This window comes from Poecilia reticulata, chromosome 22 (assembly GCF_904066995.2).
Source record: "Poecilia reticulata chromosome 22, P_reticulata-male-v2, whole genome shotgun sequence".
Lineage (NCBI taxonomy): Eukaryota > Metazoa > Chordata > Actinopteri > Cyprinodontiformes > Poeciliidae > Poecilia > Poecilia reticulata.
In genome coordinates, this window is record NC_088851.1 from 2,835,278 (window position 1) to 2,862,209 (window position 26,932).

The 26,932-nt window shown below is 42.1% G+C and overlaps 1 protein-coding gene, 1 long non-coding RNA gene and 4 other non-coding genes across 7 annotated transcripts; 1 reads left to right on the forward strand and 5 right to left on the reverse strand.

Moving 5' to 3' along the window:
* Positions 1-83: 83 nt before the first annotated feature.
* Positions 84-25,939, reverse strand: arid4a (AT-rich interactive domain 4A). 2 transcript variants are annotated; one of them, XM_081603571.1, is made up of 25 exons: positions 25,814-25,939; positions 24,845-24,895; positions 21,896-22,006; positions 18,881-18,946; positions 17,833-17,923; positions 15,654-15,733; positions 15,474-15,571; positions 14,252-14,384; positions 12,978-13,057; positions 12,717-12,793; positions 12,457-12,638; positions 11,385-11,457; positions 10,965-11,059; positions 10,674-10,771; positions 8,982-9,201; positions 8,681-8,892; positions 6,228-6,389; positions 5,984-6,065; positions 4,881-5,103; positions 4,747-4,809; positions 3,224-4,669; positions 3,048-3,152; positions 2,223-2,378; positions 1,896-2,042; positions 84-1,334 (listed from the first exon to the last, which is right to left on the reverse strand). In XM_081603571.1, exons 2-25 carry the CDS (start codon positions 24,848-24,850, stop codon positions 1,231-1,233), a joined length of 4,110 nt encoding a protein of 1,369 aa, XP_081459697.1. In that variant the 5' UTR covers positions 24,851-24,895; positions 25,814-25,939; the 3' UTR covers positions 84-1,230. The 2 variants fall into 2 exon arrangements, with proteins under 2 accessions (XP_081459697.1, XP_081459698.1); XM_081603572.1 differs by lacking the exon at positions 25,814-25,939 and adding an exon at positions 24,992-25,129.
* On the reverse strand, positions 13,872-13,958 carry LOC145550107 (small nucleolar RNA SNORD53/SNORD92). Its single transcript, XR_014085956.1, has one exon. It is a non-coding gene; the product is annotated as a small nucleolar RNA SNORD53/SNORD92 (small nucleolar RNA).
* LOC145550108 (small nucleolar RNA SNORD53/SNORD92) lies at positions 15,083-15,169 on the reverse strand. The gene has a single exon (XR_014085957.1). It is a non-coding gene; the product is annotated as a small nucleolar RNA SNORD53/SNORD92 (small nucleolar RNA).
* LOC145550110 (small nucleolar RNA SNORD53/SNORD92) lies at positions 17,185-17,273 on the reverse strand. Its single transcript, XR_014085959.1, has one exon. It is a non-coding gene; the product is annotated as a small nucleolar RNA SNORD53/SNORD92 (small nucleolar RNA).
* LOC145550109 (small nucleolar RNA SNORD53/SNORD92) lies at positions 20,120-20,208 on the reverse strand. The gene has a single exon (XR_014085958.1). It is a non-coding gene; the product is annotated as a small nucleolar RNA SNORD53/SNORD92 (small nucleolar RNA).
* LOC145550088 (uncharacterized) lies at positions 25,465-26,810 on the forward strand. The gene is made up of 2 exons (XR_014085932.1): positions 25,465-25,600; positions 25,981-26,810. It is a non-coding gene; the product is annotated as an uncharacterized LOC145550088 (long non-coding RNA).
* Positions 26,811-26,932: the final 122 nt, after the last annotated feature.

Consider the following 26,932-nt stretch of genomic DNA (forward strand, 5'->3'; position numbering starts at 1 on the left):
GGAAACATGGTCTCCATGACGCCATTTTCACACATCACATCATGAAGTATCTGGAAAATGAGACGATGCAGCAGCACGAGAGACCTGGTTAAAAACTTTATTAGAAACAGAGAGCGCTGCTTGTTGCACACACACACACACACACACACACTTGTAGCATGGCTTGTGTGCGTTTCTGTATTTACATTTTTGCTCTCAAATCTCCGCCAGCAAAACACATCAGAACCAAAAAGACAACCAAGGAGTAAACAATAACTACAGTACAAACAGTCTCTTAGAAAATATTAGAAATTATTCTTTTGGGGTGTGTAAAATGTAGTTCTCAAATACAGGTGTGGTTTTATTCTTTTAACATTTTATGTACAAAACAAGCAAATGTTGAGGAGCTGCTAGCAGCCGTCTGTCTGAGCCTGATGCAGAACCGAACAGGAGAAGAGCGGGTCAGTGCCAAGTTGGGGTCCAGAAGCAGGAAGATTCCTAACTTCTCATTTTATGCATTCTTGATGCTTATGGTCACATTTCATTTACACAGTTTGAAATTTTGTGAACTGATGTTGGGTCAGTTATGAGATTTCATTTCAAGAAATCTAATTGTACCTCAGAAATGCTTAAGAGTTTCAACTTAAATTTAACTTTATGTAAGAAATTTTGTCCAAAATTTATCTAAATAAAAAGAGGGGAAAAAAACCCTGAATATAAGAAATTCTGTCCACAAAGCCAATAAATACAAAAGGAGCTTCAGAATATTACATTTAATTTACATAAGAACTAAAAGTTCAATTTTTTTTTTCTCACCATCTTATTAAAATAAAAACTTTGATTGGATAGAAGATAAAACTGAAACTGGAAGCCCGTCTTCTTCCTCACCTACATTTCTCAGTTAAGGTTAAAAATGGCGGCCAGCCGTCGGTTCTTTACTGACCGCTGACCCTGAAAGCAAAGGACAGGAGAGATGGTTCTGGAACCAGAACAAGTATTGGCACCCTGCAGGGGAGGGAGGGGAGACAGGAAGAGTTCTGCACCAGTGCAACAAAAGGCCGGCTCCTCAAACAAAGTCAGCCATCAGGTGAAGTGGGCGGGGCCTCTTTGTGCGGCTCCTCCTCCACTGCTGGGAAGAAGTGCGGGGTCCCATGTCACAGCGACATGCCATCCTCTGCAGTGTCCTCACAGCTGACTTAAGTGGGGAAAGTCTGTGGGGTGAAGGGTCAGGGGGTGGGAGTGGGCGTGTCATCACCTGCACTCCACCGCCACGGTGTTCTGAGCGGGCGAGGCTGAGGACGGACTCATGCCTGTGTCTGAGGACCCTGAGGAGGTGGACGCCGTCGTGTGGGACACTGAGGACCAAAGACAGCACAGTCAGTCTCCGTTTGCTGAACCATGAAATCAAGTTGCTGATTAATAACTTAACATAAAGTTGATTGATCTCATCAAGCCACTAGTGGTTAACTGATAGGCAGCCATGGCTGTCCCAGCAGTCAGGCAGCTCAGCTCAGAGTGATGTTTATGTGAATCTTAAGGAGCTTGTTGAATGTTTGTATTTATAGACAGAAACATAAAGAACATTTTGCATCCCACATTGGTCTCCATTTGGATCGGATCACTCCCTCGTTCTGGTATGGCTCCGCTGTCTGTATATTAAGATCCTTCATCTTAAGGATGACCAGCAGTGCCCTCTGCTGGATGGTGGCCAAATTACAACACTAACAAATTAAGGTTTAAACTACTATTATTATTTCATCTAATTGGTACTCATTTAAATCTAACAAACCATTAGTCAACAATCAACCGTTTGAATCCCTAGTGTGAACTGATAACATACTGATCAGGACAGAAACAGAGTGTAATCTCGTTCAGGATACTGAAGTGAAATGCATTTTCTGCTCTGCTGCTCCCACCTTCTCTCTCCTTCTTTTTTAGTCTCTTCCTGCGTCTGTCGATGGAGGCCACCTCAGACTTGAGGCTCATGTAATACTTTCTGATCTCCTGCAGCTTCTCCTGCAGGAAGGAGATCCTCTCTGTGCTCGACATGTTGTCCAGCTCGTCTGAGGAACAGGAGACAAGAATCAGCAGCTTGGTACAGAAACAGTTCATATAACTCAGGCAGAGGAGATCACTGACTGTTTATCAGCTCTTACTGGCCATCAACAACACCTGATTGCTGTGTGAAAGCAGCTGATGTGTCCAACCACAGCTAACTGTAATGAAAGTGTGTGTGTGTTTACCAAGCTGCAGGGTCCACTTGTAGGAACGCTGGGGGGAGGGGGAGCTGTGTTTATCTTTACTGTGTGCAGACGGAGACGACAGACCAGGACAACGAGATTTCTGGGATTTGGACAAGGACGAGAGCCGAGACTGGTCCTCACTGTCACTGCTGTGTCCTGGGGACAGGAGGGAAGGGCAGGAGGGGACATTAACTTCCAACATGAGAGACGGAGAGAAGCACAGAGGCACCAAGAGTCAGAAGAACTGAAGTGGTTGAGTTTTAGCTCAATCAATCTGATCAGATGCTAGCAACTGCTGTTACACACACACACACACACACACACACACACACACACACACACACACACACACACACACACACATCCTTGTACTTCCACCCTACTGGGGACTTTATATCCATTTCCTCTCATTTTAGTAACAGCATTAATGGTTAAAGAGATATTTTCCTAAACCATTACTAGTCTAACCTTAACCAAACCTTAATTCACCCCACATCTCAGGGAAAAAGTCCACAAATGACCTCTGTTTGTGGGTCACACACGGTGTGACGTGGACTCTGTTTCTAAAACATTGGGCTCAACTCAGAGTGATGAGCAAGTTTTCCTCTGTTCTTGTTGAACTAACACAGGAGGTAAAAACAGCAAAATCATCTAAAGTTGAACATTTTTCAACTGTCTGTTGTGTTGCTAGGCAGCATATCCATGTCCGTGTTTATGAGCTCAGATTTCACATGCACAAATTTTGCTGGTCGTTTGGCTGTCCAGTCGCCTCATCACACAAGTTTCATAGGAAATGAATGGAGAAGGATCATGACATCACGCTACCTGCTCCATTCTTGTCGGCCTTGGCCGGGGTCAGGGTCCGTTTCTGGTTCCGTTTGTGTTTCTTGGCAGTTGGGCTGGAATTTACGTCATTCACCCTCTTCTGACCTGAGGGGTCAAAGGTCACAAATGAAACATAGAGCCTCCGCTGAGGACTCAGTGGTGTTGCGGTGTCTTACCTCTGTCCTTAGGTTCCTGCATGAACAGCAGGGAGGAGGAGGATGAAGTGCTGCCCTCGAAGCCGGGGCTGGAGTCGCCCCCCTGCTCACCCCGGACTGGCCCCCGCTCCTCCTCGGCCTCAGTCGGGTCCTTCGCAGGGTGGAGCTCCTCTGGACAGACGGGGGGAATGGCAGTCATCAAGAAGGGCCTGACCTGAGGCTGGGCAGGGTGGGGGGGGTGAACAGCGAGGGGCAGAGTGGGAGGAGCCTGTTTCTGCTCCCGCATCATGAGGAGGGGCTCTGAAGAGAGAGGGGGCTTGTCTTTCTCGTCGGGGTCGTCCAGGTCGACCTCATGGCACACCAGGGCTTCAGGGCCCATCTGAGGCACCAGCTCTTCGACTGGGGGGGGCACTGCAGGAGTGCCTGGGGGCTCTGCGGCATGGACGGCTGTCCCAGCATGCACCTCTGCGTCCTGATGAGGCGTTAGGTTCTCCTCGGCCACAGCACTCAGCTTGTGCTCTGCGGTGGGATGAGGGGTGTTCTCTGGTGCCCGTTCCGGCTGCTGGGCAGCAGGAGGGGCGGGGGGGTGGTCCTGCCTGCCGACGGTGCAGAGCTTCTTCTCTGCTGTTCTCTGGTCGGCTGCTTTGCGCTTTAGCTGCGTGCTGCCCCTCTCTTTAGGCTCCACCTCCTCCTCCTCCTCGGTGGCAGAGTCTGTGTCGGAGTTGATAGAGGGGGGTTTGGGCGGGAGATGCTGGGAGGGCAGGCAGTGCAGGACCACCATGGGCTCCTCCTGTCTCTTCAGAGTGGACAGCAGAGTGGCCTGCAGGGGTGAGGGGGCCGGGGCCGCGGTCGGGGCAGGGCCAGCATTGCAGTGAGGGATTGTGGGAGGAGTCTCAGAGTCCCTGAGGTTGACCCTGCGACCTTTGCCCCTGGGGGTCAGCAAGGGTATGACACGGCTCTCGTCCTCTGCTGTGGAGGGCAGGGACGGCAGCGAGGGTGACGTCCTGCTGAGGGGCGTGTCCAGAACCACTTCCTGTCCAGGTAACGTTCTCGTCCCGGCACACAACTTAACCTCCTTCTCCAGGTGAACCGCTGACTCCCGGGGCTCCTCCGCAGGCTCCGCCCCCTGCTGCTTTTCTGTTTGGTTCAGACGCTCGTCTGCTTTCTCCTGAGGCATGCTGGGACACGGGGAGGTGGGGACCTCCGTCAGCACAGCACCAGCTCCTGAGGACGCCATATTGCCGTCGGCAGCAGTCTCAGCCACAGACTGCTCCCTCGTCTCCTCCTCCTCCTCCTCCTCCTCCTCTTCCTCCTCCTCCTCCTCTTCTTCCTCTTCCTCAGGCAGGGCTGGCTCCTCATCTGGTTCACAGGTTTGAGGTTCGGATCTCCCTCGCCACGGCGACGGTTTGTCAGTTTTCTCCAGGGTGTCGTCTGCGTCGCTGTCATCAGACGAGTTCCCAGAATCCTCTGTAGGGTCAGACAGCAGTGGTTTTAGCAGGTGGGCTGACTGTGCAGCAGGAAGCAGAGTGCGATGGTCTTCTTACCGTTAGACGGTGGGTCGGACTCGTACAGGCCAGAAGTCCTTCTGGTTCTCCTGCGAGGCGTGTCTGCACAAAGAACACCATTCAGCACATAACCTAGCAAAGCTTCAGAGTTCAGGATGATCCTGGACTCCTACCATTCCCATTGGCCAGGCTGGGCGTGGCGTCGGGCCGAGAACTCTTCCCATTGGCCTGGCCCTCGCTGCTGGGGGTTTTGGACACGCTGCGTCCCGCCGGGCCGCTGGGCGTGGGCCTGGTCTGAGGGCGGCCACGCTTCAAGCCTGTTGGCTTCAGAGGTGTTAAGGAAGCTGGCTTCTCGTCATCCTTTTCTCCCTTCTCTGAGTCTTCCTTGTCTTTGTTCTGTCAGAAGAAAATTTGAGGAGGAAAGTTCATACGGGCACAGAGATTACCCTCCGAGAGCAAAAATCAGGGAAACTGCACCGACTACGGAGCAAACACAATCACTCCTAAGGGCAACTTGGGTCGACCTGATGTGCGAGCTCAAAGTCTCACCATGGAGAGACCTCAAGCTGGGATTTGAACCCAAAACCTTTTTCTTAAATGGGAAGTACTATGTATTTTCCAGGCATATAGCACTATTTCACAGCACAATCAAGTTACTATATTAATTTCAATTCTGTATATAACTTGAAAACTTAGATTTTTTAATTTAACCCTTTGAAATTGGGTCTTTGTCTCTTTAAAACCTTCTGCTCTTTCTGGAACTCCACCTTCATAAAGTCATCACAACATTACAATGTTTTTGCCAGCAATGTGCTGGAAAGTAGCTGGTATGATGAGCTCTGCAGATGATCAGTTCCACCAGGTGTTTGCTAATGGCTGCTAGCTAGTCTGAAGGAGCTGAGAGGGGGAGGGGCTGCTCGGAAGAAGTCCAGAAACGTGGAAACTGCAGCTCTGAGGACTAGATGTGTCTCGAAGGTGGAGACAGGTCCACTCAGGTGTTTACACGGCTGAATGGTTGCCATGGAGATTAAAGGATTTCTCAAACATGCATGAAAAAATCAAGGTGACACTCCAGGTATGTTTTTGATGAGAGAAAAGCATGACATGATATAAAACTCAAAAAAGTTGACTTTACATAATTGCCCCTTTAAGAACAAAGCTAATATTGTTTTTTATTGTTAAGCAGTTATGAACCTGACCTACTAATAATGTGCTGATGAACCACAAGGTGGCAGTAAAGCACACAGTGAGCATAGAGGAGCATCTCTAGTCCTACCTTGACTTTTTTCCTCTGCCTCTTCTTGGTTCCTTTCTCTGCAGGCCAGATGATGCGGTCAGCCTTCACCCATTCATCATACCTGTGGATCACACACACATATTTAGTGTTCTTAATCAGTTTTGTGTCTGCCGTTACCAATCACTACACACTGCCCACCTGACACTAATATTACACACTTCTAAAAGCAGAACCAGACCTGTTCTCACAGAGGCTGATATAACAGAGAGCTGGTGGCACTGACCTAACATTCCAGCCGTAGTAGTGAACCAGGTAGAACTGCTCTCCATTGTCTATGTCCGTCTTCTTGATGTGGGCCTCATAGATCTTCTGGGTTTTTCCTCTGCCGTATTTCACTCTGACCTTGGTTCCTGCCAAAGAGTCTCCATCCTCTTCATCTTCACTTCTAAACGAAAAGACAAACAAATAGCACAAGGCATATCAGTTCTATTACATTTAGCATTCTTATTTTAATCATATTCATAAGCAGTACGTTTAATTTCTCTAAGCTAACTCTCACTTTGAATAATCCACCATATTCTAGAGTAGCGGTTCTCAACGTGGGCGGTACCGCCCCCCGGGGGGCGTTCAGAGGACGGCAGAGGGCGCTGGCGGAAATGTTTACAAAAGGGGGGCGCTGGGATTCTTCTGTGGGGCGTTTGGTCCAAGGTAAACTTTATACCTTATATGCACAACAATACCAGTTTAGACTTTGAGCAACTTGGTAAAACTGTATTGTGTAACATTAAATCATGCTTGGCTGCAACGATATAGATGGCAGCTCTTCTTCTATTCAGTGTTTGTAGCTTTTGGCACAGCTTTGTTCTCCTGCTACTGGTAGCGTCACCGCATCAGTTCAATGTTACACCAGCTGATGTCTGGTATTTTTGTACATATGTTTTGGCAGTTCTGTGATCATGTTAAGCAGCAAGTTATATTAAAAAGTGTTTTATTTCCGTTTGAAGGCTGCCCGCTTCCATGGAAGGACAACAGAAAATTGCTCTTATAAACATGTAATTGCTAAAATCATGATACCCTGACTTTGTATCCCTCTTAAAAATGAACCCATTTAAATGAAGAAACAAAGAAATCCCTCCATGGGTGATACCACGATAGAGAGTGTTCATTTTATGGCGTTAACACCGGTGCTGTAAGTGGTCCGGTATGAAACGGGGGTGATAGAACAACGGTACCACAGCACTTTTAAATTTCCATAATCAGAATGCTGAAATTGTTTCCATTGTTTTAAAAGGTTTATGTCAGTCTGCCTTTTCCCCATCGATACGCTTCCCGACCGCCCTAAACCTTAGGGGCTTAAAAAAAAAAAATTGCGCAAAACTCTGAAACAGGAGAAGTGGGACATAAAACAGAGCGACAAACTAGATGTGAATTATGGCATAAAAACAGAGAATCCGACGCTGAACAGTGAAAAATCAACACATAATGTGAAACACATGATTAGGCGGCGCAGCAGGTGATGAGTGAAGATTACTGATGGTCAATAAATGATCAAATAAATTTAGCAACAGGAAAGAAACTAAAGTGGACATAGCAATAAACCAAGAGAGGATAAAACTAATCAAAGGAAACTAAATGGAAATGAATGAAGAACAAAATGCAAGAATAAACTAAGAAACTAAAGTAAATACAGAGGAATAAACTGGTATGGCAAGACTTTTCGAGCAATAATTAATACAGAGGACTGTATGGCAAGAATAAACAGACACTATTTCCAGATAAAAGGTAAAATAATATTGTTGAAGTGCCATGGGGTTTGTTGAGACCACATCTAGTACTGAGAATAAATATATTTTACAGACTAACAGTAAAGAACTTATCACTTATTTATGTTTTTAATTAGATTTGATATATTTATTTCTTCAATATTATTTTTCATATCAGTAGCCTACAAATTCTTTGGTGGGGGGCGGTGAGGGACCTGGATAAGGGCTACAGGGGCGCTGGCCCAAAAAAGGTTGAGAAACACTGGTCTAGAGTAAATATCTGGATTTTGTTTCTGATCAATCTGCTCATGATGAGCACACCTACCGGCAAACTCATTTGCATAAATATTTGTGTTGGAAATGGAGATTACAAGGATGCTCTTGTAATCTCCACAAGGAAAGACAATGGTTTCCTTATTTTCAATTTAATTCAATTCAAAAATATTTTATTGATCCCAAAAGGACATTAAATATTGTAAGTCATTAATTCAAAGTATTCAAGGGGTTATTGTAGATAGTGATGGCAGGAAAGGTCTCTGTGCTGACCTAAAACAATTATTTTGGGTCTGGACGACATGGCTGAAAAACGTAAGCGTTTTATATTAGTCGATTATTGGTTTGTTTTTTTGTTTTAAATACTGCCAAACTGGTGATGAGACCTTTCCTATTTAATCCACAGTTTTCACTTCATATTGTTTTTTATTGTTAAGCAGTTATGAGGCACAGTGGTGAAACCTGAAACTGCTGTACGTTACTCAACAGGTTGTTGCTAGGTAACCAAAGATTGAGTTAGTTGATGCCATCAACCTTACTCTATATCAGTGTATTTTACTTGATTCAGTTGATTATATTATTATTATCATTTCTGGGCCGTTTGTCCAGCAAAGTGTCTTCAGATGACATTGTTGACTTGCAGGGTTAAACTGAATGTTGTCATGAATAAAATTAAATCATTTAAAAAAAGAAATCTTACCCATGTCGTCTTCTCTCCTCCTCCCCTTCTTCTTCCTCGTCATCGTCGTCCTCTTCCTCATCGTCAGAGCCTTTCTCGGAGTCGTCCAGTCGTCTGTTGCTGCGCCTCCTCACCTCTCTCTGCTGCTCCTCACTGTTCTCTGCCCCTCCCCGTCCAGGGTTCTCTGGCTTGGGGGGCAGTTTGCCCCGACTGCCCACACCTCTTCTCCTCCCCTACAGTCAGACCAATCAGATGTCTGCTTTCAGATTCAGGTGATTCGTTTTTCAAACAAACCTGATGTAAAAAGAGGGGAAGTTCTTACCCTGGGTGACGAATGTCTCTCCTTCACCTCCTTTTCGCTCTCGCTCTCTGAGTCAACCTCTTCCCTCTTGTCATCAGCAGACTCTGACTTGATGGGCACTGTGAAGGCCTCCTTAAGCTCAACTTTAGCTTTCTTGTGATTGGGTGGGGGGTTGTTGTGGTGGATGGTTCTGAAGGTGATGCCGGCAGAACAGCAGTACTCCTCAAACCCAGACAGATACCTGACAGCACACATCACAGATAAATACTCATCCAAGCTGCAGTCAGCCACCTCTTCACAATAAGTACAACACATCCAAACTTATGAAGCCTGGAAACATTCAGCTTCGGTCAAACGGATCAAGGACAGATAGAAGAACCGTCATAAGCCATTACATCCTTGAAGACAATGTCCAAAGTTAAAAAGCTCTTTGATATTTCCCATTAGAGATTAAGAATACTAAAAACACAGTGTATTAATTATTATTTTTATTATTATTTTAGAATCACTGCATTACTTAACTAAAAACTTTTACTGGAAACATTTTCTAAAACATCAAAAAACAGCTCAACTGTCGATTGATTCATAAAATACAAAAAATGTATTTCCCATTAATGGAAAGATGATTATTTTCTGAGCAGCATCAGCAGGGAGGATCTGAACTTTACCACAAGTTATTTGATCAGAGCATCTCTGTCAGCAGTACACAAGTTTAGGATTTTACTGACACCAACAGCGTAATTAGTGATCACAACTAGGCCAGTAATAACTAATTTTACTGGATGATAAACAGAAACAATAATTTTGTTTTGAGTCAATTTTCAATTTATATATTGATAATGGCATAGTAATTCCTTCTGAAAGACTAAAACTTTAATTTAGTACAGAAGGCTCCACAAAGGAACTGGAAGACATTTAAAATATCCAAAACAAAAACAAGCTAAATTAATAGATAAAACAGAAATAAAATAAAATAATAATAATAAAAAAAACACTGAAAGCAGAAAAAAATGTATTATGAAGTCTGTGAACAAAAACTATGGAATTTATTGAGCTCATTTTAATTCATCATGTGATTCATTGATGGATTACTTAAATGCAACAGGCGTACTCACAATACTCCACCAGTAAAACTCGAAAAGAATAACTTCATGTTTGTTGACACCGAGTTTCTTCAGTGGTCAGACCCAGAAGACCTCATGTCAGACCAGCCCTATGAATCTTAGATGTATGGAGGTAGCTTACACATTCAACTTGCACAAAGTTTGTGCACATGAGCAGGGCTGTGGCAAACGATTATTTTAGTAATCGAATACAATTCTTTTGCTAAATTAAATTCTTCCATAACAGCAGCATATCACTGCATTCCTAACAATTACTTGCAGTATCTTAGAAAATTAACATGCAACAGCAAAAGCTACTTTTCTATGTCACCCTAGACAAAAACTGCACAAAAATCTGAAATTATATAAATGTTAACACTGAAATTAAAAATAAAGCAGCACATATTCATCTTCAGTAAAGGTAATAGATGAGTTGTCACTTTGCACAGCTTTTTATAGCTTTTGTGTGCATGTGAGTGATGGGATCTTTGTCATAATTGGAAACGCATTTGTTGCTGTGTTAGGCTGGTAGAAAATTAATTTTCTGCTTTGTCTGTAAAGCTACACTTGCACTAAGCCTCATCTGCAGCCCGATTACGGCACTTCTTACTTTTTGTAGGCTGTCTTAACATTGTAGGATGCAGCCGAGTTGAGAACAGGGATCCCCAGATCCATGTAGACCTGCTTCCACACGGTGCCAGACTCGATCTGAAACAGGCAGAAAAACAGAGCTTCAGCCAGCTGCTGTGGGACTCCTATATCTGGACAATACTGATGGGTTCTGTCAGACAGCCAAGAGGATCATCAGGACTTCAGTCCAACATGCGAAACTTCTCTCAGGATCATCACTCACACAGCCCGGCACTATAATCAGTCTGCAGCTCTACAGTGACCTCCTCACCTTGCGACAGCCTCCCAAGTGGTAGACCAGCCTGAAGAGCTTGAAGAGGTTCAGGTCTTTGTAGCCCAACACCGGGGGCTTGTTGATGGGAGTGCCTGACAGAGAACATGGATCAGACGTCACTGCTTTCATTCACCAGGAAACATTCTAGTTAAAACCAAGTCAGGCTGGAAATGTCAATGAAATGCAAATCACATCTGTGATTTAAGAGTCGAAATGTTTGTTTCAATCAAACCATGTTTATCACAAGGACACCGATAAATCGGTCATTTCCACAGAAAATAAAAGAGTTCATTCCTACTAACCTTCAGTTAAAATGCCAGAGAAGCCACTAATGCATGACACTATTACTGTCTTCTTCCCTTACTTAGGAGCTTTTATGTCCTTTCTTAAATGAAGCCACAGACGTTCAAGTCTTACCTCTGTCCTCCATGAATTTGTAGAGCTGCTGGAGGAAGTTCTCCTTCTCCTCAGGGTCTGCCTCCTCCTCTGGCTAAACACACAGCGCATGAGAGAGAGAGGCAGCTCTTTAGACAGACTTTGTTAACTACTAGCTGAAATATAACTATGATAAATAACTACATAGACCTGTAATGGCTTGTATAGATGCCTCGATTTCCTTAGTCTTTAGAGAAACTAACCTCATCTACTGACACAAAGGTCTGAAAATCAGCCCCAAGTCTGAGAGAAACTGACTGAGGCTGACCACCAGGTTACATCTGTCAACAGTCACCCACTGTTGCCAACTTAGCAACTTTGTTGCCATTTTTTTTTTAGCAACTTTTGAGACAAAAAATAAAAAAAGAACAAAATTGGCATCTGCCTAAATGGGAAGTGCCAGGTTAGGCTTTACAAATACAAAAAAAGATTTATCAACCAAAAAATTTATGAAAGATGTAATTTATTTATAAAAAGGTTTATTAATATGAAATTCACACCAGATGTCAGACAGTTTGGGTGAGCATTGATAATCATTTAGAGTAAAAAATTATTTATCACGATGAGAATTTGGTTTTATTATGACAACAATAAATTCTGATGTCTGAAAAGCCCCCAAAACTAAAAATATTGTCAGGGTTATTACTTTTAATATTTTCTCCACGTTTTTATCCAACTGGTTTCCAAAAGCAGTCTACTACTGATAAAATTACAAGTCCACATTGCAAACCTCTAGATGTATTGAAAACATGAAAAAAAGGAAGCTGCAAACAATCCATAGAGGCAAAACAGAAACAGAATCAATTCTAGTGAAAATCACTACCAGCTGGTTTAGTCTTTAATGAAGGCCTAGAAAAAACTCATTTCTACGGTGAAACATCTTATAATAAACTTAAAGTGAAAAGCTCTCCAGATCCTCACCTCATTCTAAAACACACTGATGACACTCATTATGTTCCGTCTTCTCTATAGGATTACAGCGGAACCATGTTCTGTTGCTTATTTGTCTCCAAAGAATCATGTAAAAAAAATTTTTTTTTAAAAAGACACTTGCCTCTTCCTTGATGTGTTTCTTTCTCTTTTCATCCTCAGTCTCCTCTTCGTCCTCCTCTGCCTCACTCTCCTTGTCATCTTTGTCATCTTCACTGGAGGAAGAGTCTAGAATCTGACTCATATCCATCTTCCACGCTTCTGGAACCTCTCTGCTCCTCAGAAACATCTGGGCTCCTTCAATACCTGCAGGGCATGGAGACAAAGCAAAGCGTGAGACAGATGTGGAAAAAATGAGAAGAGCAGGAAGGAAGGGCGCCTCACCTCTTCTGTTGGAAAAATCTGGCTTGCTAACGCTGATGGCGTTGACCAGGTGAGCGTGTCTCCTCCCCACAGTGTAGCTGCAGCATTAAGACAGAAGAGAGAAATGTTCTATTCAAGTCATGCTGATCTATCACATTAAAGTACATTGACTTTTTTGTGGCTTTAATGACACATTTGAAGAATAAAAAAATAAATCAGTATGACTGCTTAAGTGATGAGGAGCAGATTTTTGTATACAAAGATAATAAAAAGTAAACTCACAATTTGCCATCACAGAAGGACCTGACCAGACACTGATCCTTCTTCACCAGCAGCTCATCACTGCAGCTGGGAGACACCACCTGCAGAAGCAACACAGCTTAACCTCTGCTAGTCAGCTGCAGATTTTACACCGGAAGCAGGAATTAGTGATCTACCGATCTGATATTAATATCTGTATCGGCTCTGATGTTGGGGGAAAAAAAGAAGAAGAAAGAAATAGCATGAATCGGGTATTGTGACAATGTGCTCAATCCATAAGGGCAGATCTACTCCATCTAATTCTATGCTTTGTGCTCTGTTATCATGCTCTATTATTTATTTTATATTTAGTAATAATTCCTAAATGCACTTTCTGAACCATTTGAAAGGTTTATTGGAGTTTATTTTTACATGTTTAACCAAAGTAGTCAACTTGTAATTTTAGTCAGTTTCAGTGTTATTGTTTTTACATGTTTGACTAAGCTTGTATTGGTGTATTTTAGTGTGCTGCACTGGTGCAGAGTTAGCAAATAAACCTGATATTTGTGTCTGTGTTTAAAAAAGAAAAGTCAGTTCTGTGTTATTTTTCTGTATCGGATCGTATTGGCTGGTACTAAACCTCACATGTCAGTATCAGAAGAGAAAAAAGTGGATTGCGCATCCCTAGCAAGAGCCAGAAATATAACAAAAACTAAACTAGTTATGTGAAGCAGTTCTTCACCTAACTGATAGACTGCAGTGGTTTTAGTCAGTCAAGCTGCAGCCCCATTTTACTTTGTCCTCTTGTGTTGGAACACAGCAGTGAGAAGATGTTTACTCAGATTTGGTGCTTTATTAAAACAAAAATGTAGCACTATGAAGCCTTTTCTCAAAGTGGCAATTTTTAATATTATCATCACTGTAACTGGCAGCGGATTGGTCAGACAGCCAAGAGAAATTGTGACATCACATGACATCATCAGCACATAAAGCGAAACCATTTCTCAAGTATCATCACTCCTTTCCCAGATCCAGTCACAGTAGCAGCTGTAGTTGTTTTCTAACATGAAAAGTAACGAGTGCTTTTACAAATCTGCGAGAAACCTCAAAATTAAACAGCTGACTGTCTTTCTTTGTGGATTGCCAAACAGCTCAGAGCTCATTCTCCTGATCCTCTGCAGTAAGACACAGCAACATATTCTAGAAGATGTTGCGAGGACCAATCATCTTCTAAAGAAGAAGTCTGTATTCCAAATATTAAACATGATGTTATACAGATGACATCAGAAATCAGAAAACTGTTTTCATGTATTTACCAGAGCCATGAACCAATCAGTGGACTCCTCTGTGTTCTCTATGCTGCAGATCTGACCCAGCAGCCCATCGGTCAGCCTCTTCTTGTCGTCGTCCTCTTCTTCGCTCGATGAAGTCTCGTTCTCCTCATCAGCTCTGAAATACATAAGAGGAAGTTGAACCTAAGTGACAGGAGACAGGAAGTGAACCAAAGACTAAATGTGCAAATGTTGCATGTAAAAACAGCGTTTAAAAATAATAAGCTTTTGAAGTGATGGAAAATTATTCTTTATTTTCAGAACCGCAGCAACATTTTTTTTTAAATCAATAAAAATAATAAACACACATTTCAGTAAAAAGGCAATCATTTCAAGTCCTGAAAAGAATTCCTATTGTATCAGTGCTGAACTACATGACCATCTCAGAAACGGATAAGAACATCGCAGGAAAAGAGATCTTTTTTTTCTGTTGTTCATTTCAAAAAGTGAAACTTGGATTATAAAAGATTCACAGCTTTGAAATACTTCAAGTTTTATTTCTTGTCATTTTAAAGGTTATGGCTTGCAAATTATGAACACAAAATTTTTAACATGACATGACATCTGTCAGCTTTGGACACACCTTGTATCCTGCATTTGTTCTCTAAACTGACTGAAACTGATAGACTGCAGTGGTTTTAGTCAGTCAAGCTGCAGCCCCATTTTATTTTGTCCTCTTGTGTTGGAACACAGCAGTGAGAAGACGTTTACCCAGATTTGGTGCTTTATTAAAACAAAAATGAAGTGCTCAGCCGTATAAAGCAGATTCTTAAAGTGCCAATTTTTTATATTATCATCACTGTAACTGGCAGCGGATTGGTCAGACAGCCAAGAGAAATTGTGACATCACATGACATCATCAGCACATAAAGCGAAACCATTTCTCAAGTATCATCACTCCTTCCCCAGATCCAGTCACAGTAGTAGCTGTAGTTGTTTTCCAAAATGAAAATTAACGAGTGCTTTTACAAATCTGCGAGAAACCTCAATATTAAACAGCTGACTGTCTTTCTTTGTGCTTTTGTAGAGTTAAACGTCACAAATGTATGTTGACAAACAGCTCAGAACTCATTCTGCTGACCCTTTCCAAGAGAAACTTGGAAAGATGAACAGTAGCTACAAACATTTCTCTGATCTCGCTGTGGCTGTTGTCACCTCGCCCTGCTTGTGTCTGGCTGCTCAAAGCAAACCAAGAGCAAAAACTCACACGGCCTGGGACGAGCGTCTTCCGCCTCTGTTTGACTTTTTCCCGATGACCGGGGTGCCGAAATGCTCTGGGTTAGTCAGCGGCAGCTGGTCCAACGTCTGCGTGGGAGAAATTTAGAACATTTCTATCATTCTGAACTTTTTTGTTTAGGAAGTGACAGTCATCCGTCAGGAAACTTACCTCGCTTTCTGCAAAATGCCTCTCTCCCTTCAGACACAGGGATGATCGACGCAGAGTTTTCTCATCACCGTCATCAAAGACTGAAAGAGACAGAGCGGTCAACACATCATCAAAAGCCGTCTAGTACTGAACGATAAGATCTAGAGTAATGGCCAGGAGCAGGGATCTGCTCCATGGGAACTTCAGATTCCTACAGTGAGGAGGAATCTGGGTTTTCTCACAGTGGATCATTTATCACTAAGGAACAATAAAGACACAAAAACTATATTGATATTCTAGGGAGAAGTAGTTTTCCCACTGCTTTGCCTCTTCTCCATCTCTGATCAGACAGTCTGTAAACCTGTGCATCATTACCCTCAGCACCTGCAGTGAAGACTGTTTACTTCTGAGAGGAGGGCGGTTCTTCTGGGTGAGCTATAAATACTGTGACTAACGACACGTGCTGGTTCTGAAGTCCAGGCAGACAGGTACATCAAGCTCTTAACAGAGTTGTGTAGATAAAAAGATGTCTGCAAACCTCAGAAACAAAAAAGCAGCGCTGGAGAGGAGACTGAGACTCAATCAAACAGAAAGCTACTGATGGTGGGTCTTTTTTCACACACAGCTCTTCCATGGCGGCTTCTTCTGTGCTTAATGAGCAGTACGTTTGTGGATTCTATGGTGTCTTTGTCCAGTTCAGGTTAGACTTTAACCATTTTAGAATCTAGCAAAGAGCAGATGATTTTTAGCTAGTGCTAAGGCCCTAAGAAGACCACTTTAGAGGAACATGGTTGTTCTTTTACTGCAACACAAACTTGATTTACAGGTGATTATGCTTTGTTGAATGGGCTAGGGTAGGTCTATGGGCTGTACTAAATAAGATCATCAAATTTTTTGCACAAAATCATCTTCTTAGTCCCGACTATTTTGAGCTCCTTTCACAAACCTTAAATCCAAGTAAGCTGCTGCAGGCCACGCCCCCCATGTCAACGTTGATGCTCACACATAAATGGCTGCAAACAGACGTGCAATTATATAGTCGTATATCTATAAAAGCAGAAGTGGAGCCTCCTGCACAACCATCAAGAATTCAGCAAGTGGTTTCTTGGTTTTACGTCAACCACAAAAAACAGTGCATACCAGCCAACCAAACATGCTCATGCCCTGCTAAGGTTGCTAGGGAACGGGCTGTGTTTTACTGGGTTTGTTGGGTAACGGGCTGGGCTTTGCTGGGGTTGCTATGTGAGGGGCAGTGCCTGCTGATTTGTGACATTATTTCAAAGGTTTATGAAATGGCTCGTCTTCCAGACACCAAAAACCGTCAGTGTTTTTTAGAAGCAGTAGAAACAAAAAATATACAAAAACAAACAAACAAAAATTAATAAATGCAAGAAATCAGAATTTATCACAATACGTTCCCTTTAAGGTCTAACATTTTCACTTTATTGCTGCTCCAGTAATTTCTCCCTAGAGCTGCAGCTTTAGACACCTGGTTGGTGATTCTAATCAAAGAAGATATTGTGCGTTGTGGTTTGTCACTGTATCTGGCGGATTGGTCAGACAGCCAAGAGAAAATGTGACATCACATGATGACGTCATCAGCTCAAAAAGCGAAACCATTTCTCAGCATCATCATTCCTCACACACAGTAAGGTCTAAATGTTCTGCAACTGTTCTGTTAGCGAGAAAATAATGTCCTGTTGCTAGGGAACCACCGATAAACTGCCTCACATTTCCTCAACTTTGGGGGATCGGCTAATACTTTCAGCTTGCAGGTTCACGGTTAACTGTCACCCCTCTATTGCTAACTTAGTAACTTTGTTGTCATATTCAACACCACCACACACACACAAAAAAATAAATAAATAAAAAACAACACACAGTACTGGCCAAACTCAGAACCAGCCGGTCACACTCAGAGATTTGTGATCAGCCAGAAAACTGCAATCGGTGCACCGCTACCTCTCACCACTAATGCAGTGGGACAGACTACTACCAACTGATGCTGCTGCTCTTCCAGGGGCTAGCTGTAGTCAATGGGAAAACTTAAAAACAGTCTCCATCTAAGGGCTTACTATGTTTTTATGTGTATTAACAGTAATTTGTTGGAATAAACTGTTAAATTTAAGCAGCTCATCTGTCCACCCCTCAGACCAGCATGCTGATAGCAGTCCTCTGTAGATAACTTGTCAACACTCACCAACAGTGTAGAGGCTGGCATCTGTCAGCTTACTGATGACGGCCTCACTGCTCAGACCCTCACTGGTCTTCACCTCCACAGTGGAGCCCACCTGAAGGACACACAGCAGATCATTTTATTTAATCTAAACAGCAGACTCATCAACAAGGTTCAATTTCTTTGGTGGAGAGAGGGGAGGGGGGATTTTATATGAAAGACCGACAGAGTTGTGTATAATGATGAAGAGGAAAAAAGTGAATACTCCACACTTTTCAGATTCTCGTGCATAAAACTATGTGTCATGTTCCTCTTTTACATGTATCTGTTAGTCTATTACAAAGGACTGGACGATATGGACTTACACTCTTATCAGAATATTTTGTGGTAGTATTCTGAGAACAATAAAAATTATGATGAAAAACTATTTATGACATACTTTTTAGGTAACTGTACGGCTGTGACTGCATGACAACAATTACAGTCGCACAAACAAATACTAATTGTGAAAATTATTTCCATTTACAATAAGATTCTTCAGCAAGCTACTAAAGGAATAACTCAAATGAGTCAGGTTTACATGACTAAACTGCACACAGTAATGGTATCATATTTCTGAATTTACTGAAATTTGTTGATGCTCTCAGAATGTGAAGAAAATAGTAAAAAATAATATTTCCAATGATACCTCCACAGTTTAGCTTCTTATTTACCATCAAGAACTCAAATTTATTACGATGATGAATCTAAATTATAATAATAATAATAAAAAAAAACAATACGATAAATACTCACCCCTACTGTCACATGATACCAGAAAACATTGAAGTTTTCTTCAATTTCCTTTCATGGTAGGAAAGTGTTCCTACCATGTGAGCATTAAAAAGGCTCACATGTTAGGAACACTTTTGTGAGGCTGAGGGAAATCAACTCGGCCATTTTTATTTTTGCATGATCAGAAAATAATGCTCATGTGATGTATGCAGCTTTGATTCTTTAAATAGCTTCTGCGTGAAAGTCTGATGCAGACAGAAAATAAAACCTCTCTGTCTGATGCATTAAAGCAGCTTACCCTCAGAGGACCTTTGACCTGGTCGTCCTGCACTACCTGGGACGTGCTTTCACCTTTCAGAGTCACCTGGGGACAGAGATGGACGGAGGACAGGAGGTCAACATCTTCCTCTCTCCTTCACTTGGAAAGGAAATAGGAAGTGATCAAAGTTCACCGGAGAACATTTTTAAACTGAAAAATGAAAAACTGAGAAGAATTCATGCATTTCTTTTATTATTTCATTTTAGTGAAGAAATGTGAGATTATTTAACTTTTCCCTGCAGATGATTAATATCTTCTAGGACAAAGAAATCAAGACAAGTGAGTCTCTGCCTGCTTTCAGTCTAAATGTCATCCCTAAGTCCAGGATGTCTGATCATTGCTGCATTTTCCACAAAAGATTTAGAGTCAGCAAAGTTAAGAATTTTGGACAAAATTGGAATAGTCTGAATGCAGAAAGTTTCTGTGACATCCACTTTGAGGAGAGACGTTCAAATTATATTAACTGCATGTTCTAATCCCAAACTCACCGGCCACAGCCCCTAAAGTATGAAGTTATGAAACAGGAAACAGTTCAAACTCATTGGAGGGATACTAAAAATACTAGAAATGGTCTATTTGTTGCCCTGCAGTATTCATTTGTCTGAACTGTTTTTCAAAATGTAATCGGACATGACTTAAACATTAACCAAAGGGTTTTTCCATCCTTCCTTCCTTCCTGTCTAAACACTGACCAACTGCACTACAAACGGTTAGAAATACAAGTAGTACTTCAACATGATTAGCATATTTGCCATGTGGCTCATTACCATGTTGATAATATTCGTTTCAAAGCATTCGGAAACAAATCCTCGTCCCTGCATCTTTCAGATGAGTCAATCTATGGTGGATTTCTAATTTGGGAGAATTCAGCCAGCTAAACCAGCCAAGAACTGGTTTTAACAACGCCAGCAGCTGTGGCTGGACAGTAACTACAGAGCTATGAGAAGGTAAACATTTGAGACAAACCAATCTATCACAGTCTGCTGGTTTAGATCTGGTTTGCTACATCACAGCATGATCATTTCATGTTTTGAATTGCTAACAGATAAAAACACTCATTCTTTTATTACAACACAAACTGAATTTATGGTCTAACATTTTCACTTTACTGCTGCTCCAGTAGTTTCTCCCTAGAGCTGCAGCTTTAGACATCTGATTGGTGATTCTAATCAAAGAAGATATTGTACGTTGTTTTTCATCACTGTGTCTGGCAGCGGATTGGTCAGACAGCCAAGAGAAAATGTGACATCACATGATGACGTCATCAGCTTAAAAAGCGAAACCATTTCTCAGCATCATCACTCCTCACACACAGCCAGGTCCAAATGTTCTGCAGTTGTTCTGTTAGTGAGAAAATAAGGACTTGTACAAAATTTAAACTCAATAATTAAGAGGAATCAACACTATAATATTTCTATTTCACTATTCTACATTTTGGGGCTGCACAGTGGCGCAGTTGGTAGAGCTGTTGCCTTGCAGCAAGAATGTTCTGGGTTCGATTCCCGGCCCTGGTCTTTCTGCATTGAGTTTGCATGTTCTCCCTGTGCATGTGTGGGTTTTCTCCAGGTACTCTGGTTTCCTCCCACAGTCCAAAAACATGACTGTCAGGTTAATTGGCCTCTCCAAATTGCCCCCAGGTGTGTGTGTGTGTGTGTGTGTTGGGCGCGCGCGCATGATTGTTTGTCCTGTGTGTCTCTGTGTTGCGACTTGTCCAGGGTGACCCCGCCTCTCACCCGGAACGTTAGCTGGAGATGGGCACCAGCAACCCTCCTGACCCCACTAAGGGACAAGGGTGTAAAAAAAAATGGATGGATGGATATTCTACACTTTCAGGCCAAATTTTCTACATTGTTTTTCCTTCATTTTCTGTTGATTTGATAAGCAGTTGAGTGGAAAACCTTTGCCAATTTGGGTTTTATTAACCAAAGCTGATTTCCAAATAGGCTGAATGAAAATAAAGGTATTATTTCACCAATGCTTGGTGAAGAACCTTGGGTCTGATCTGAAACCAAAAAATGCAAACTGTCATTTTTCAGTGAGTATGTGTTTCATCTGTTAGAAATTCAGAGACCCAAATGATCAACTAGTTGGGACAAAAAAAAAAAACAAAAAAAAAAAAAAAAAAAAATCACAGTTTGTGGCACCAAACCAAAGACAAAGCTCAATGACTCTGTATTTCAATACATTTTGATGTTTCTATTTTTACTAAAGGATATAAGATATAAAGTTGAGAAACCGTTTTCTATTATAGATTGTAACTCTGGAAAGTGATTTTATCACTTTCCAGAGTTTTCAACAGTAAGAACTTTGTTAAAAGGTTTTGCACATAAACTACCAAAAATGTACTGATTATTCACAAGTATAAGTAAATATTAAAAAATGGTATTTGATTTTGAAAGCAGAATTATTTCAACAACTGTACAGCACATTTCTTTAAATCCAAGTAAGCTTTTGTTAATACCTGCGCAATATTTTCTTAAGTTTTCAATTTGCCCTTACTGGACAGCATGTTATTTTTAGTTCTATTTTAATCTTTCTATGCAAATCTACATGCTTAAACTTGCCTGCTGTACTTTGCTAGACCTGAATTTTCCCACTGAGGGACAATAGAGGTTATTTCTATTCTATCTATAGTGGAAAAAATTAGATAATAAAAATCAAATGGAAAGAAACTGATTTCATACGGCTGCTCCCTCCGACGACTTTAGATGAAACTAAGAAACCCCCGAAAAATAAAGGAAGAGGTTTACTTTTCTACATATTTCATAAATATGGAAGCGTTTCACTGCAAAACAACTTGAGGGAAAAGAAACAGAAAGGAATAAAGTTGTGAGTCCAGACATGAGGGAGGTTTGGTATGAAGTTCAGAGTCCTGTGATGGTTCACACAATGCTCAGAGCAGAGCATGGCGCTCTAGAAGCTCTGCTGGCTCCTGAGGTGGTGGATGCCAGGTGGTGGTGTGGTGGGGTGTGCTCCTGCAGCTCCAGCTCTTACCTTGACCTTGACCATGCGTTTAACAGTCTTGATTTTGGCTTCGCAGAAGGCTCCTCTGTACTTGGCACTGACATCTGTCCCCACTGTCAGGTAGGCAGGCTCATCTGCTGCCTGAAACACACGGGCTAATTAGCATACATGCTAATGTATTAAGCATGTAGTGCAGCAGTTCTTGTGATGACTCAGTAGTTTTACACATATATTCTATCAATAGTGATGCTGTATTGACATCAACCTTTTAACATAAAAAGTCATGTTGCTGCTTTTAACCCCCACCCATCCACAATTAATTTTTGTTTTTTTAAGTAACTATTTTTACATAAACTAAGCTGCACCATAGATCACCATCCTCACTGCAATATCAATGTAAACAGAATCACAACTGCAATAGACAGTGTGGATGCAATATTTGGTAAAATTATATTTTCAAGCACCATGTATGCCATGTATTCAGAATAAGATACATATCTGGTCTGTTGCACAACTATATTTATACTTGTTATTACAAGATAAGATAAGTCCATTTCAAGATAGAGCTTGAATTATTTTCTATCAGTTCATTTTACATCAAAGTGAAAAACAATCAAGTCAAAAATCTCTTTCTAACCTTGCAAACAGCTTAGCATTTTTAGAGATCTGAAATGTGTGTGTTTAAACCAGTTTTCACAGCAGCTGGTGATCACCTATTTTCACGATGGTTTAAATATGCTCTGTGGTTCTGGTTCTATTGCTCTGCTGGTTAAACAGAGCTGCACAATGTACCATATCACAACTGACATTGCAATATCAATTTGTGCAAAATCACAATTGCAAAGGACTGCTTAGTCGCAGTATTGAGTATGTTTGGTCAGTTGGACGGACTCTAACTGGCCATGATGCCAACATCTGATGTGTATGTTAAATAACATGCTAAACGTCACAGTGAGGCGAGGACATGGTGTAATTATAATATATTTATGATACCGAAATTCAATAGAACATATAGTTGATATTAGTATATTTTGTTACTAATAAATACCTTTTTTACTACTGTCTATGCTTAATTTTCCTGAATCGTCAGTCTGATACTTTAATAAACTCCAGTCCTGCTCCTGCTCCTCTTTGTGCTTAGTGAGGCACTGAAGTCCTCAGCTAACGTTGGCATGTGTTCCCTCCAACTGGATATAACTAGCTGAAAATTCAGCTTTTACCATTTAAAGTACCTTTCCAGTTTACTGTGTGTAGACAAAACATACAAAAATGTTTTCTTTTCTATAAATTTAATGCTGTGCTTTGAACATCATCTACTTTATTGAAAAGTGTTTCGGCTGCTCTCTGCACAGCTTTCCCCATCTGACAGTGTAAAGACCAGGCCACATGACGCAGACATGGAAGGAGAAAATCAGAGCTGCGTGATATTAGAAAAGCTTGCAGCAATTATATCACGGGTCTGATAAATTACTATTTTCCTCTCTCTCCTATGTGCTTCCATCAATCTGTGGCCTTTAGTCTTTATTTGAACCATGTCATTTGTATATAGTGTAAAACTGCTGCCTAAATATTACATTAACAGTAAAATGCAAGTTCATATCACTTACTGGACTCCAAACAGTCTTTTGTGATATGAATATTGCACACACTCATCCTGCGCAGGTGACAGATTTTGTAACCTGTGTGAAAATCTTTAAAAAATATCAGGAACATATTTGTCAGAGGAAACATAGACTTGTTAGATCAATAAAATATGTACGGCCTATTATTACACATCTCTCCACTAACAAGCCATAATGAGAAAAAAACAAAAAGGTGAGAAAACTGAAGCAGTGCAGCTCGGTTGGGGAGGGGCTGATGAAAAAAGTGACAGCAAAACTTTTTCTGCCGTCTATAAGGACTAGTTTCTCTGTAGTGATAAGAGGAACTTTAGCAAAGTCTGAAAAAGGGTTTTGTCTGACTATTGTAACATAATTATATTTTATGGGTCCCACTTGTCGTATGAAGAGCTGAATTACACTACTTGCTAATAAATGCATCGTCACTGGACAATTCTGTCACATTTTAACACAAGGTGCCGAGTTAGAATGCACTCATTTGACCCCAGATATGTCAGGTCTACTTGAAAAGGGTACCTTTTAAATACTTTTGATCGCTTCTTTATGTTTTTTTGAAACCTATGTGACTTATTTTCTCTCAACATCTGGAAGAAGCAGCTGCAGCAGAGTTGGCGTTCAGTCCAGGTAAAGTTGTTGTTTTTTGGATGAAGAAGCTTCAGCTATTATCTGTATTATGGACATAATGAAAGTTTCAGATACGTGAAACCATGTTATTTGAGTGTAAGGCAGATGTGACCAAGTCCAACTGCAAATCATGCAACAGCACAAGGGGATAAATGTCTTGTTAAAAAGAGGTTCAGATTGCAAATCATGCAATCTGAAGTTACAAATGTAGTGACTTCTTTCTTTGCCAGGAGAATGAACTTGTTTTAGGTGTGTATTTGGTCTTCATTTTACTTAATATGCCCCCCAGCATGGTGTAAACAATATAAACCCCGGTTTATATCTGATGTCAGTTTATTATGTCTGTAATTGGTTAAACCTGACTCAGAGGAAAGATTCATTCAACAATTCTTACACTAACAACTGAATTTCTATCAGAATGAAAGACTTTTATCCATAGCCATCTTTCTGTTTTGGGTTTATTCGGCAATAAAGAGGAGACTCGCCTGTAAAGATGGAAATAAGTCATAATTTTCACCACTGAATGTTGGCAAGAAAATCTGAAGGATGTAGTGCTGAAAACAGACGTGACCTTCCCTGTGACTGTCGATCATAAAAATCTGATCGAGGACTGGAGTGTGTGAGCTGGATAAACACCGGTGTGCAGGCCAGTAGCTGGTTCCAGCAGGATCTCTCATCGGAATGGGAACATGGAGCTAAGACTGACAAGAGTTCATGGCGCAGGGCGAGCACTCACCTTCATCTCTCCGGCTAGTCCAGGGGTTCCAGCTCGAAGGATTTCGGGTCACTGGAAGACAGAACAACGAGATGATTAAAGCTGCCGCTGCCATAGAAAATACTCTGTCCCGAAAGAACATTTTTAGCTAACCAACTAGCCACGCACTTGTGTTAGCTCTGGCATTCTTTGCTTTCTCAAAACTGCCCCCGCCCCCACTTCACCCGGATCACTTCCCAAAACTTATCCAGAAACGTTTACTTCAACCCATCGTGTAGAGACGATCCGAGTGGGCTGCTGGGCTCCGTGGACGGCTCTGTGAGGGCGCAGGGTGACTGCAGCGCGGCCATTGAGAAGGCTTTTCACTTCCCGCTTCGCTCCCAGCGCCTCTGAGTCACGTCGCCATCACAGCTCGCCATGTCAGTTAGCTCGGCTATCTTTACCATGTCCGTCTCTATCAAAGCCGCCTAGTGAACTGTTGCCGGGTGGAAAAGTCCCGCTAAAGAGCCGAGTCCCAACCCAAACAAAGTCCCAGCAGCAGGAGAGCCGAGCGGGCTTCGCCCCCCCTCCCGTCCGCCTGCGCTGAGCGACATTTTAGCTAGCTGGCTATCAGGCGATTCAACTAGCCAGTTTGTCATCACGGCGATTTAAACTGGCTCCGAAGAAGGGCAACCCCGACACGAGAGCATACGGGACTCCGTATGGTTTCTAAACGCACACCAAGTTTTACACCGGTGAACAGATAAGCTATGACAACGGCCAGAACGAAAACTGCTGGTAAGTTATTTATTTAATAAGCGGCTCTTCCACAAAGGCACAGGAGCTTCACATTGCTTCACTGCCATTCACTTCACAGCCAGCCCCGTTCTGTAACAGGCAGCCAACCTCTCTACTGACATAGACTCGCTCCTCCGAAGACATTCAATGAATTAATTTAGCGTTCGAAGCAAACTGTTATTCAGGTTTACACCAGAAAGGTTTATTACTTACATTATCATACGCCGTTGCTTCCTCTCTAGCTCGGGCTGCAAAAGCGATACACGAACAACAAGCTGTTGAGCCCCGAGCTCTGTTTCCCGAGATATGATTGGCTGCAGTGACAGCAGTAGTCACAATTGAGAGATCTAATTGGTGGAACATTTCTCCCATTTCCATAGGACGTACCGCATGTGCGACCCCTATTGGTGGATACGAACGCGGCGCCACAAGGGAAATGACGACAACTGCTGGAGGACTGTCCAATCACAGGAGAGGTTAAATGAAAACGCTAAATAATACAGAATAGAAGAGCGCTAATTGGTCAAATACTTTTCATTCCAGCACTTGCGGGTTATTATTGGCGGCGCGGCCTTCCTTGTTTGTACCAACATCATATGAAACCCATCCCATCTACGTGCTAGAGATCTGCGCACTATACTTCATACAAAGATAATCGGTATTAGTTGGTTTTTATACAAGGCTTATGTCTGAACTTAGGTAGTTCACTTCATTAAACACACACACGAGTCGATAGCGTCACTCTCCAAACATATTTAGGAATTTCTTCAGACGACCTTTAAAGACCGTCTGATCCTGACGTCGCGTCAGTGACCCGTTGAGCAGTTGCTGCTAGCATTAAGGGTATACACCGCTTTAACGAGCCCTTCGGGTTTTAGTCTGGATGTTGCCTATGAATGGTACCAGAAGTCAGCACGGTAGAATCACCGTGAAGAACGGCGGTTAACCGTCGGTATCTGAGCCCTGTGATTGGTGGCGAGGCAGGCGCCGTGGCGCTCAGAGCGGAACTTTGACGTCATACGGCATCGTAACAGTATCAGCCAAGGGGGGCACGTTGATTCCATGTGAATGTTGATCCTGGTCCTGAACAAAAGTCCTGGTGTCATTTTCACTAAGGAACTGAAGACATTTAGGAATGACGTGTTATTTTAAAAAGCGCGTTTGGCGGCCAGGACATTTTAAAACGGCAATAAACAAGTTCTTCACACTTTCTGTTGGTCAAACATTATTTGGACAGCGAGTTTTCTCTTCACACAATTTCTTATTGAATTCAACAATGTTTTTACCGCAATACATAGAAGACAGACTTGCTTAGATATTTTGTGTTTGGTA